Source organism: Rana temporaria, chromosome 2 (assembly GCF_905171775.1).
Source record: "Rana temporaria chromosome 2, aRanTem1.1, whole genome shotgun sequence".
NCBI lineage: Eukaryota > Metazoa > Chordata > Amphibia > Anura > Ranidae > Rana > Rana temporaria.
In genome coordinates this window covers 327,962,523-327,974,941 of record NC_053490.1, presented here as the reverse complement: position 1 = coordinate 327,974,941, position 12,419 = coordinate 327,962,523, and the positions used below count along the sequence as shown (strand labels likewise).

At 41.7% G+C, this 12,419-nt stretch overlaps 1 protein-coding gene and 1 pseudogene across 2 annotated transcripts in view; one reads left to right on the top strand and one right to left on the bottom strand.

The window, feature by feature from the left end:
• CTTNBP2NL (CTTNBP2 N-terminal like) overlaps positions 1–12,419 on the top strand; it is a 134,004-nt gene that overhangs the window by 58,684 nt on the left and 62,901 nt on the right. For both annotated transcript variants that reach the window (XM_040337490.1, XM_040337489.1), the window contains exon 2: positions 4,076–4,183. In XM_040337490.1, the coding sequence (XP_040193424.1) occupies positions 4,085–4,183 (99 nt within the window). In that variant the 5' untranslated portion in view covers positions 4,076–4,084. The remainder of the gene's footprint in view (positions 1–4,075; positions 4,184–12,419) is intronic.
• On the bottom strand, positions 9,580–10,042 carry LOC120927057 (annotated as a pseudogene).

Below are 12,419 nucleotides of genomic sequence, written 5' to 3'. Positions count from 1 at the left end.
TAGGGGTCCCCCAATGCTCTGTCCTTGGACTCCTTCTATACTCCATATACGCCTCCTCCCTTGGTCAATAAATAAACTTACATGGCTTTCAATATCATCCCCATGCTGGTGCAACCCAGATCTATCTCTCCCTTTTAACCTCACCCCCTAGGCCAAATTCACACTTGAGCATAGCGTCTTCAGGCAGAAAGTTGCGTGATTTTACCGCAGTTTTGTACAGGTCAAAAGGTCACCAATGTAAAAAGCATAAGGCTCCATGCACACTGGAATCTAAAAAAAGCTATAAAAAACGCCAGTAGCTTTGCAGGTAGCCTTTCAAAGTTTTTTAGTGTTTTTGCAATGGCGTTTATTAGCATTTTTTTTCAATGGATAAAAAAATGCTAAAAAAAACGTGGGTGAGCAGCATTTTTTGAGTGTTTATTAGCGTTTTGCGGGGTTTTTTTGCATTTTTTTTTCATCGAAAAACTGCACTTTGAACGCAAATTTCTGGCGTTCAGAAAAAAGCCCATAAACTCCAAAGCTCATTAACACAAAAAAACGCCCAGGTGTGCATTGACACACAGGCTAACATAGAGTGCAGTTTATGGGCTTTTAAAAAAAAAAAGCCAAAACGCCTATAAACTATAGTTTATCAGCTTCAGCTTCATGGAGCCTAAAAAACGCCTGTAATCTGCCTAAAATGTTTTTATTTTTTCCCCTGCAGCATTTTGTAGCTTCATGCTTCAAGCTACAAAACGCTCAGGTGTGAATGGGACCTTAAAGTGGTTCTAAAGACTAAATATTTTTACCTTAACCACCTGAGGCCCGGGCCATTGTCAAATGACGGCTTCACGGTGGCTCTGAAAATCCAACAGGACGTCATATGACGTCCACTGCGTGCTCGCGCCCGTCGCATCCCAGAGATGCCGATGCGCGTGCCTGGTGGTCGCGATGTCCGCCAGGTACCCGCGATCGGTAATGACAGAGCAGGGACGTGGAGCTCTGTGTGTAAACACAGAGCTCCACGTCCTGTCACGGGAAAGAGGAGACCGATCTGTGTCCCTTGTACATAGGGACACAGCATCGGTCACCCCCCTCCCCCCACAGTTAGAACACAATACAGGTACACATTTAACCCCTTCCTCACCCCCTAGTGTTAACCCCTTCAATGCCAGTCACATTTATACAGTAATTAGTGCATATTTATAGCACTGATCGCTGTATAAATGTGAATGGCCCCAAAAATGTGTCAAAAGTGTCCGATGTGTCCGCCATAATGTCGCAGTCCCAATAAAAAATTGCAGATCGCCGCCATTACTAGTAAAAAAAAAAAATAATAATAATTATGTCCCATATTTTGTAAGCGCTTATTGCGATTTTTTTTTTTGTTTGTTTTACAAAAAATATTGATTTTTTTTTCAAAATTGTTGTTTTTTTTGTTTATAGCGCAAAAAATAAAAACCGCAGAGGTGATCAAATACCACCAAAAGAAAGCTCTATTTGTGGGGAAAAAAAGGACGTCAATTTTGTTTGGGAGCCACGTCGCATGACCGCGCAATTGTCAGTTAAAGCGACGCAGTGCCGGAAGCTGAAATTTCACCTGGGCATGAGGGGGGTATATGTGCCCAGTAAGCAAGTGGTTAATGCATTCCCTGCTTTAGGATAAACATTTTTTAGGTATAAGTATTGCAACACCACCCCCATACTTACCTGAGTCCGTCTCTCGATCCAGCACTGTGCATGTCTGAGTTAGTGGGAGCCATTGGCTTCCATTGCTGTCAGTCAAATACTGTGATGAGGTCGAGGGGCTGTGCCAGGATAGGAAGCGGCTTTCTATAGTGGCACACTGAGAACAGGAGGAGCCAAAAGAGCCCACAGAGGATCCGAGAAGAGAAGGTTTGGGGCCACTTTGTGCAATGCCATTACATGTTTGTTTTAAAAAAAAAAAATCCTTTACAATTCATTTTCATTTTCTCACAAATCACTAATTTACTGACATAGCAGTATTGGTTGTTACACCACTTCTTAAAACAAACTCTAACTAGCTCTGTTTAAACGGAACTCCTGTTTTCTGCCCCCTTCTCCCACATTTTCAGCCCCTCCCTTCATGTCAGGTGTAACCCTGGACTCTGCTGGCCTTTTAGTCCCAAATCCAATCACTGTCCAAATCTTGCTTTCTTCGCCTGTGTAACATTTTCAAAACATCCCCTTTCTTAAAGCGGAGTTCCACCCAAAAATGGAACTTCCGCTTTTTGGAACCCTCCCCCAACGGGGTCATATTTGGCACCTTTCAGGGGGGAGGGGGGTGCAGATACCTGTCTAAGATAAGAGGTATTAGCAGCCACTTCTGGGCATAGACTCCCGTGGGAGTCACGCCATCCCCCCCTTCTGTCTCCTGGGAAAAACACTGGTCCCAGGAGAGAGCAGGGACCAGTGAGGGTGCACCACACTACATGCGCAGTAGGGAACCGGGCAGTGAAGCCGCAACGCTTCACTTCCTGATTCCCTCACAAGGAGGGCAGCCGAGAGATGAGCGATTGCTGGTCTTCTGCTGCCGACATCGCAGGCGCGCTAGACAGGTAAGTGTCAATTTTTTAAAAGTCAGCAGCTGCAGATCGGGTGGACCTCCGCTTTAAGCAACACCGCCAATCTACTAACTACCTCCTTATCACTCATCCCAGCAGTTGCATTTCCCTCTCCGTTGACCTTCTATGCCAGGCCTTGACAAAATCCGGGCACCCGGTCGCAATTGCGACAAGAAATTGCGACCTAGCGCCTGGAGAAGCTTAGAGCTGCAAACGGCCGCAAAGCCGCGGCCTCAATTACCGGCCAGCGTGGGCCTGCGCCCGCCGGTAATTGAGGCCGCGGCCTTCACAGAAGGAAGCCGAGGCCTGCCGAAGGCCGAAAATCTGCGGCCTCAATTACTGGCCGGCGCGGGCCGGCTTGTAATTGAGGCCGCGGCTTTGTGGCCTTCTGCAGGCCTCAGCTTCCTTCTGTGAACTAGAGCCATCTTGTGGTGGTCGTTGGCATTACAGGTTACATTACAAGTAGCAAAACAGCAGTTCTAATGTGTTTTTTCAATGTTTTCACTGCCATCTCCTTCCCTCTAATTAGAACCCCCAAACATTATATATATTTTTGATTCTAACACCCTAGAGAATAAAATAGTGGTCGTTGCAATACTTTCTGTCACACCGTATTTGCGCAGCGGTCTTACAAGCGCACTTTTTTGGGAAAAAAATACACTTGTTTTAATAAAAAAATAAGACAGCAGTAAAGTTAGCCCAATTTATATATTGTGAAAGATAATGTTACGCCGAGTAAATTGATACCCAACATGTCACGCTTCAAAATTGCGTCCGCTCGTGCAATGGCGACAAACTTTTACCCTTTAAAATCTCCATAGGCGACGTTTAAAAAATTCTACAGGTTGCATGTTTTGAGTTACAGAGGAGGTCTAGGGGTAGAATTATTGCTCTCGCTCTACCTGTCGCGGCAATACCTCACATGTGTGGTTTGAATACCATTTACATATGCGGGTGCTACTCACGTATGTGTTTGCTTCTGCGCGCAATCTTGGCGGGACGGGGTGCGTTTTTTGTCTCCTAACTTTTTTAGCTGGCTCCTAGATTCCAAGCAAAATTGTCAAACCCTGTTCTATGCCGCAATCGGATTTTCCGTCGGACAAATGCTATTTTGGTTGCATGGGCACTGATTCATATTGACACACTCCAAAATCTTATGGAAAGCATTTCTAGAAAAGTGAAGGCTAGGAGAGAAATCCAACTGCACTCCCCTCCACTTTTGGCCATTTAGTGTATTTTATGTGCATTGATACTCACTTTCTGGTCGGCTATTAATTTATAGCCAATAGTGCAATACCTGCTTTCATCAGCTATGCAGGTGAAACTGGCAATTGCAGTTGTTGGTCATGCTAAAATCTAGGAGTTGCAGTGAAAGAATGCATATTAAGATGAGTTCCTCTTTCATATATACTGTATGTATATAGCACTATATTACAGTTCCTATATTCGCTGTTAATAGTTTGGCTAACCAAATGTTTGGTTTCTAACTCTTCTCTGTTTCCTTTGTTTAGGGGAACACAATGAATCTAGAAAAACTCAGCAAGCCAGAATTGCTGACACTGCTGAGCATCTTAGAAGGGGAACTAGAAGCAAGAGACCTTGTCATTGATGCAATAAAGGTAAACCTTTTGTTGTTGGTTTTGTTTCCATCATTTTCCTTTGATTTCTGAAGTGTAATAGTACATAAATTAGGTCTCCACACTTTCCTCCTTCAGTCTATGGATTTACCTTACCTTTAAAGGAGAAATGTCTCCATTTGCATTTTTCTGTTAGAAATGTACATTAAAATGTCCTATTCACTTATGTGGCAGCCCCTCCTGTTTAAAAAAAAAAAACTGTTACAGTGATAATAGAAAATACAGTTCACATTAAGGATCCATGCACACTGGATTAAAAAAGCTATGCTTCTGCAAGAGTTTATCGTTTTGCTTGTAGATGCAGCTCAATGTTCTTCTATGTGTCTATGCACATGATGTTTAGAGGCATTTTTTGGGCTCCATTCACACAACCGCTAATTCAGGAGACTTCAGAGTGCAACTTTGGATGGGTGCGACTTGGATGCAACTTTGCACGTATAACATTCAGTTGTAACTTTAATGCAGCTTTTGAGGATTTACATTGCAGTCTACAATGCATGACAGTCAGACCGAAGTAGTGCAGGAACCTTTTTTAAAGTTTCTGCTACTTTAAGTCACACATGTTTGAACGGTTGTCATTGAAAAACATGGGGTGCAACTTGTCATGTGACTTTAGTGTACAAAGGCGCATGACAAATCGCACAAGTGTGAAAGAAGCCTTAAGCTCAGCGTTTAAAGACAGAGAAAAAAAAACTTCTGGTTTGTGTATTTTGAGAGAAGTTTTCGGGCATAAAATAGTTGAACGCGTGAACAAAAGCACTCTATATGTGCATTTTTCTTCTGCCAAAAGAACTGCCATTTTTTTTTAAGTGGTAGTATAGGTTTGTTTAAAAAAATAAAAATAACAAACATGTCATACCTACTTCCACTGTGCAGTTTATTTTGCACAGTGTGGCCCCGAATGCCATTTTCTGGGGTCCCCTGGCAGCTCTCTCAGCTCCACCCGCTTCAGATAAATCCCTATGGGAAGCACTCTCCCAAAGGGGTTACCTTGCTGGCGCGCTCCCAAGTCCTGCATTCGGCGTCCATAGTTGCCGAGTGCAGGACCAAGCCTGGCCACCTGGCGCCGGCGTCATTGGATTTGATTGACAGCAGCGGGAGCCAATGGCTGCCCTGCTATCAATCAATTTCAATGAAGAGCCGAGAAGCACGGGGAAACATTAAGCGCGTTCTCGACAAGGGACTTTTCGGGGGTCAGGTTAATAAAACTAAGGGGCTGGGGGGCCGGTAACAGTCAGGCCTCGTACACACGACTGAGGAACTCGTCGTAAACGAAACATCGTTTTCCTCGACCAGTTCCTTGTTAGGCTTGTCGAGAAACTTGACAAGCTTGCTTTGCGTACACACGGTCAAGACCAAATCTCCTCATTCTCAAACGCGGAGACGTACAACACATACAATGGCAGGGGAAGTTCGATTCCACTGGCACAACCCTTGGGGCTGCTTTTGCTAATCTCATGTTACTGCGCGTTAAGTAAAAGTCTGGTAAGAGACGATTTGCACTTTTCAGTCTGTTACAGCGTGACAAATGTGCCATCTCCATTACAAACGCTACTTTTACCGAGGTAAATCTCATACTTTATTCTGAGCATGCGCAGGTTTCTTAGCATACACACGAACGCGTTTCTCGTCGAAAACCAGCCCAACGAGAAACACGACGAGGAAATTGAGACTCCCGTCGAGGAAAAAGAGAACTTGTTCTCTTTTTTTCTCATCAAGTTCCTCGACAGTTTCCTTGATGGAAAACATACACACGACCGTTTTCCTCGGGAAAAAAAGATCTGCCACCAAGTTTCTTGATGGATTCTGTCGAGGAAAACGGTTATGTGTACAAGGCCTCAGATGTTTTTTCACCTTAATGCATAGGATGAGTTAAGGTGAAAAAACATTAGGGTTTACAACCCCTTTAAGCCCAGTGTGCATGGACCCTGAAGGAAAAGTGTGAAAATATTTTCAAAATTGTATTTACTCTGTTCCGACTGCTTCCTCCTTCCTGCTGCTAAAGTCACTGGGCTTCAGGGATTTTGGGAAAGCTTGGGATTTTTGATCTTGCAAGAGGATGCTCCAGCACAGTGTAGTAGTGCATCATTGTAACAGAACTTGGATCCACAGCTTTCCCAGGATCATGCAAGAAGATCCAGTGTTGCCACTCTTGTCTAGGTGAGAAGATCAGAAGCCCAGGAGTAGGGCAAGTATTTTTTTTTTTTTTAATTTCCTTTTATTTCTGTAATTTTTTCAGCATTTTGTAAATGGGATGGAGGCTGCCACAAAAGCAGACTATGTATTCTAGTGCAAGGTTCATTTTGAGGAGGAACTATCATTGTTTTAGTGGAATTAGCTTTGTAACTAGGGGAAATGCAAAGTGTCTGTCATCCATATAGAAGTTTGATTTTTACACGGAATGCAGAAGTTCAGCTGTCAGTAGTTGTGTACCATGCCAACAGGGTATAACAAAATCAAGGGAAGGAACAAGGGTAAAGTGGACTTTAAATGAGGCCAGTCATAAATAAATAATAAATATACACATATGATAGTAATTTTATTATATGATAATAAAATACAGTGCACAATATACAAACATGGTGGAATTGGGTAAACACATTTCATTGAGCTGAGTCATATTGACTAATTCATCATAGTCCCATAGGACTATGTAATTAATAAATAACATTTCATAGATAAAATCGAGCACCAAACGTAATAACAGCAAGACAATCCAAAAGATGTTCTCTAAGCATCCAATAACTCTACATGTTTTGTGGATTGATCTCCACTTCAGGAGTAGATGCAGAAAAGGGGGTCTAAAATTAATATGAAAAAACAAAAATAATTCATATATGTGATGGGTATATTCCAGGAAGAATATTAGAGGGGTAAATACCCCAATACTTACATACCAGCTCAATAAGAAAAAGGGAAGAGAAAGTGTCAGCCACTGGGGACTGAGGCGGCGAAACCCAGGAGGTTCCCAAAGGGAGGGCTGAACAGCAGACCAAGCATCCACGTCCAGGAAACCTATAGAATGGTTGGGAGATAAAAACATAATAACCATAAAAGTATTTAATAATATATAAAACAGGTATAACTGTAGCCCTGGAAGATAACGGTAAAGGGGAATAACCCCGTTCTCAGGAACAAAACATATAGAAAAGCAAAAATAGGGGTGATCCCACAGATCTTACATACCCAAATCCGTAGTTGGAGGAGTGATAAAACAAGTCCACTATTGAGAAGGAAGGGGACGTATGATGTCAAAGAGGCGCCGTCCATACCCCAGATAGGAAACACAAAGCAGGGCCACCGCCAACGCCATGTGCGCACCACTTAGGTTGGAAAGGGAAAGGAACGCAATGCCCGAACTAACTCGGCATTGTACCAGAGCAGAGGGGGTATGTCATCCACCCGATCCTATGTTTTGGGGCAGGTGACTAGCAATGCTGCAGCGCCATGACAGTAATGTCACGTGTCGGGCGTGAAAACATGATGCCATGCGTCGCCATGGACCTCCCCAAACACCGCCCATAGGTGGATGCAGAGGGAGGTCAACGCAGCCCCCGGGAAATAAGAAACCAACACAACCCGGCATCCGCAGACATAGCCAGAACAGGGGATTAAAAAGAAAAATGTAACCCCATGTATATAAGAGTGTGTGTGTGTGTGTGTATATATACACACACACACATATATATATATAATATATATATATATATATATATATATATATATATATATATATATATATATATATATACAATATGGGTCAGGGAAACACTTTTTGTAGCTGCTGACTTTAAAAGGGTGGAACTTTGCTTAAACCTCCCTGGCGGTATGATTCTGTCTGGAATTACGTACCAAAAGCGGTACAATTATTTTGCAAGGAAATTTGGCGTTTTATACTGTAGGCCTGTAATTTTTAGAAATAACTCACTTAAATCTGACCAAGCAAGAGTCTTGTAGGCATCCCGGGTATGATTTTTTTTTTTAAACAAAATTATAAATTATAATATAATAAATAATTATAACAAATAATAATATAATTATAATAAAAATTATTCAATAATGCAATCAACTCAAAATCACTGAAATTTGCTCAGTTGCAGAATTGTCGCTGTCATTATTTTTTTTTTTTTGTATGACGAATTTCCCCACAAATCGCTATCGCACATTTCTGCAAGTGATTATAATTTATTATCGCTGTTTTCTAGCTGATCTAAAACCATTTTTGACATAAAGGGACACTTTTGGACAATCTACAGTTTTTAGGCAGAAATTACATTTTTTATTTTTATAAAAGTACATGTAGGGCACTGGGCAGACCACTAGGGACAAGAGGGGTGTGTATTTTTTACATACAGTACTATAATCTATAAGATTACAGTATACTGTATGTAAAGTGTTTGTTTACTTTTTTGAATTTGGCGCCGTTCTCCGCTCCCGTGCGTCGTAACATCGCAGGGAACGGAGATCGGCGGCACACGGGGAGACTGTGAATCGAGCAAGGAGGTCCCGCTCGCTCACACAGCGGGGTGGCATCGCTGGATCCAGGGACAAGGTGAGTAACTTGCCTGTGGATCCAGCAAAAGGTAAGCCGCGCCGCTGCATGTCCACCCCGAGCGTGACTCGGGGATACCGATCCTAACATTGAAAACCAACCCCGAGTCACGCTCGGGTTTACCGCCAGGGAGGTTAAGGAATGTGTATAACAAAATCAGAAATTAGAGTGGGCCTCTGTTAAAGTCCTAAAGCAGTACGCTAGTCTTTAAATATTTGAACCCCTCCCCACAGCTTTTACTGTAAATACTGTTATTAAGCATGATATTTATATATTTGTATTGTATTTGTAAAGTGGTGTTGAAGCCATTGCAGTTTTTTAGAGCATTTTTTGCAGTTCTTGATTTGTTACCTCGCCAGGGGATGGGTGTTTGGCCCAAACATTTGAAACATTTCTGTCCTCTTCATAGGAGATCTGTTTGTGGAATGAGTGTTTGTGAATAAATATACATTTTTGGGCCTGGAGGATCTCCAGAATATCATAAACATGTAAAAAAAAAAATCTTTTTGGATGCTCATCTAGTGTCTTTTGGGTCTCCCTTTTCTCCCGGCAGCAAAGGTTATTAGCACTGATGATATGCTGTTTGGTACTGTAAGTCTGGCACATCCGGCATGTTGATGTACCACCATGGACTGTGTCTGTGACAGTCTGGGCTCACAGGAAGTAAGTTATATGATGTTAACTGTCTGTAAATCCAGTAGAGGACCTGTGGTGGAGCGGAGGTTCTGCATTGCCCAGCTTTGGAGGCCAGATGAATATTGCATGGAGAGTTACATTTTTGGGGGGCTGGGGGAGCGATTAAAATAATACATGTGTTTGTTTTTTGTTTTTTTTAATTTTTAACAGTTTATTGATTAGACATCTGAGCAGATTTCCTTACATTGGTTTGGGAGGTGCTCTTGGAGGTGCGCCCGCAGGCCTGAACCTTGGTGGTGGTGTGCGATCCTTGCGTGCCTCACGAGAGCAGTTTCTGACCACCTTGCTGTGAATGGCGCAGCTAACACAGTAGTGCAGCTTCACATAAAGCTTAGGCAGTGCATAGGCTAGTGTCGAAGACACTAGCATCAAAGATATCCCTGACAGCTGCAGCCTCAACGATGTTTCTGATCACAAACTTCTTGATAGCCTTGTCTTTTGGGACACAACGGGCGCAGTTGGTGCACCGGATAGGCTGGACATACCCACGTCCCTTCTTGGCACGTCCGTTATTCCTTCTTTTCTTGGTCATCTTGGACTCGAAGGCTGCAAAGAGGACCGGAAGCCGCAGCTCAATCCTTATAAAGCCGATCCCTCCACGGCGGACATGACGCAGCGCAGTACGATGTATGGCGCCTCAATACATGTGTTTTTAGGGTAGAAATACATACACACATACATGCATACATCTCAGTGTAAGCAGTATATAATAAGAAATCTTCTCATTCTTATACCTGCCAGTAATCCACAAAAATGTAAGCTATTAATGCACTCGCTTCCTTTTCCCTTTCCGCTTTCCTTTCCCCTTTCCATTTTTCACTTTCCGTTTTTTGCTTTCCTTTCCTCTCTCCGCTTTCATTTGCCCTTTACGTTTTTTGGCTTTTCGTTTTTTGCTTTCCTTTCCCCTTTCAATTTTTTTGCTTTCCTTTCTGCTTTGCTTTGCTCTTTTGCGGTTTCCTTTCCCCTCTCAGTTTTTTTGCTTTCCTTTATTTTTTCCGCTTTCCTTTCCCCTTTCTGTTTTTTTTGCTTTCCGTTTTTTGCTTTCCTTTACTCTTTCTGCTTTCCTTTCTTTCCCCTTTCTGTTTTTTTGCTTTCTGGTTTTTGCTTTCCTTTACTCTTTCCGCTTTCCTTTCTCTCCCCTTTCTGTTTTTTTTTGCTTTCTGTTTTTTGCTTTCTTTTACTCTTTCAGCTTTCCTTTCCCCTTTCTGTTTTTATTTTGTTTCCTTTACTCTTTCCGCTTTCCTTTCCCCTTTCTGTTTTTTGCTTTCCTTTCCGCTTTCCTTTCTTCCTTAGAAGAAGAAAAGATTTTGCACAACTTCAAGGTTTTCTGGCACGTGATCTATACATGAAAATAAAACAATTCAGATTTTTTTTCAGTGTAATTTTATTGTTTATTAGTGATCCCAAAATGATCTGAGAAAGTAATGTTTGAGTCAGGATCAAATCTTATGCCATTAGACTACATTATTAAAAAAAAATGATATATATAATTTAGCTTGGTCCCAGTACAGGCGCAGCAACTCTGACAGTAGATTCAGAAAAGCCCCACTTGTTTTTTATTTAGTTTCTCATTGTTCTGGGTTTGAGAACAGAACTTTGCATTGAAGATCACTCTTTTGTTTTCATCTAACAGACAGAACTGGGTGGATCTGTACATTCCTTGCTAAATTGTTTTATGATTGTGTTTCCTGATTTCTGACAGGACACTGAGCTGGCCCTGATCTGTCATTTCTCTTACTATTAAATCTATTTACTCACCCTATCACGCTAGCTGTAGTGCTGTTCCGTGTGACCTCTCTTCCAGTGAATAATGCTGTCACATTGCTTACCATCCTTCCAGTTTAATATGCATTTCCTCTTTCAATGACTAGATATCCTGTATTGTTTCCATACTTCCAAACCGTTTCTATCAAAATGTAAATAATTGTTGCAGAAGCTAATATGCTGGATTAAGTATAGTTTGTAAGTTTCCATCAGGATTCGTTGAATCTGCAGCTTTAAGATATGAAATGTGTATGTCTAATGTTCCCTTTAGTTTACTTCCTATTGAGGATGACCTGTCCACATGTTCTCTGCATGATGTTCAAGGATTTGACTTCCCAAGATGGGCGATTTGCAGAATTGCAGCCAAGGTTTGAGCTCTTTAGCAGTACGCAGAAAGGCTTGTGTGCCAAGATTAAACATCTGAGCTGATTTAAATGCCTTAATAAGGGCTCAGTACAATAAATATTTAAATCCACTTGTTAGAAACAGGGTTTGTTTTTGTCCTGTGCTGCAATTGGTCACAGGAAGCCTTAACCATTTTTGACATGACCAATTCTACAGCTGTGGCTTGTTGGATGCTGAGCTTCGCTCCTCAAATGACTTTTTTTTTATGTTCCTGTAAGTTCACCATTGCCTGATTCCATTTTATTACAATGATTTGACCTGCAAACAAATATGTTATGTTACAATACAAAAATATTAATCAGTTTGTTTTTTATATTGATTTGTTACTTTTGTTTCAGTCAGAGTAAATTTGAACTCAAGATACATAATAAAAAAAGTTGTGAAACTAGCATTATTACCTACATTTCACTTGATTTTAGCCTTTTGTAATCCTTTGTACAGCAGCACTTATACTGGGGGAGGGAGAAACTGCTTGGGGACAGTCAGGAGTCCTGTGTTCTCATGTGCTGACAGGCGGAAATAGCAGAGATATATAACCATCAGTCTGTGAAAAATGCAAACACTGTGTTTTACTTTTGGGCTGTTAAGTGATTATTTGGGCCAATGGGTGTTTTGCGTGTTGCCACAATTTACAGCATTTTGCACGTTTCTGTTTGTGCTGCTGAATATGCCAGTTTATGGCCAAACCTAAAGTGCATGTAAACCCGGTCAATGAACTTCACTTTTGCTCCCTTTTGGCCTTTTTAAATAAACCATTTAAAGTGTTTTTTTTATATCTGAATACCTGAAAAGACATGTAGC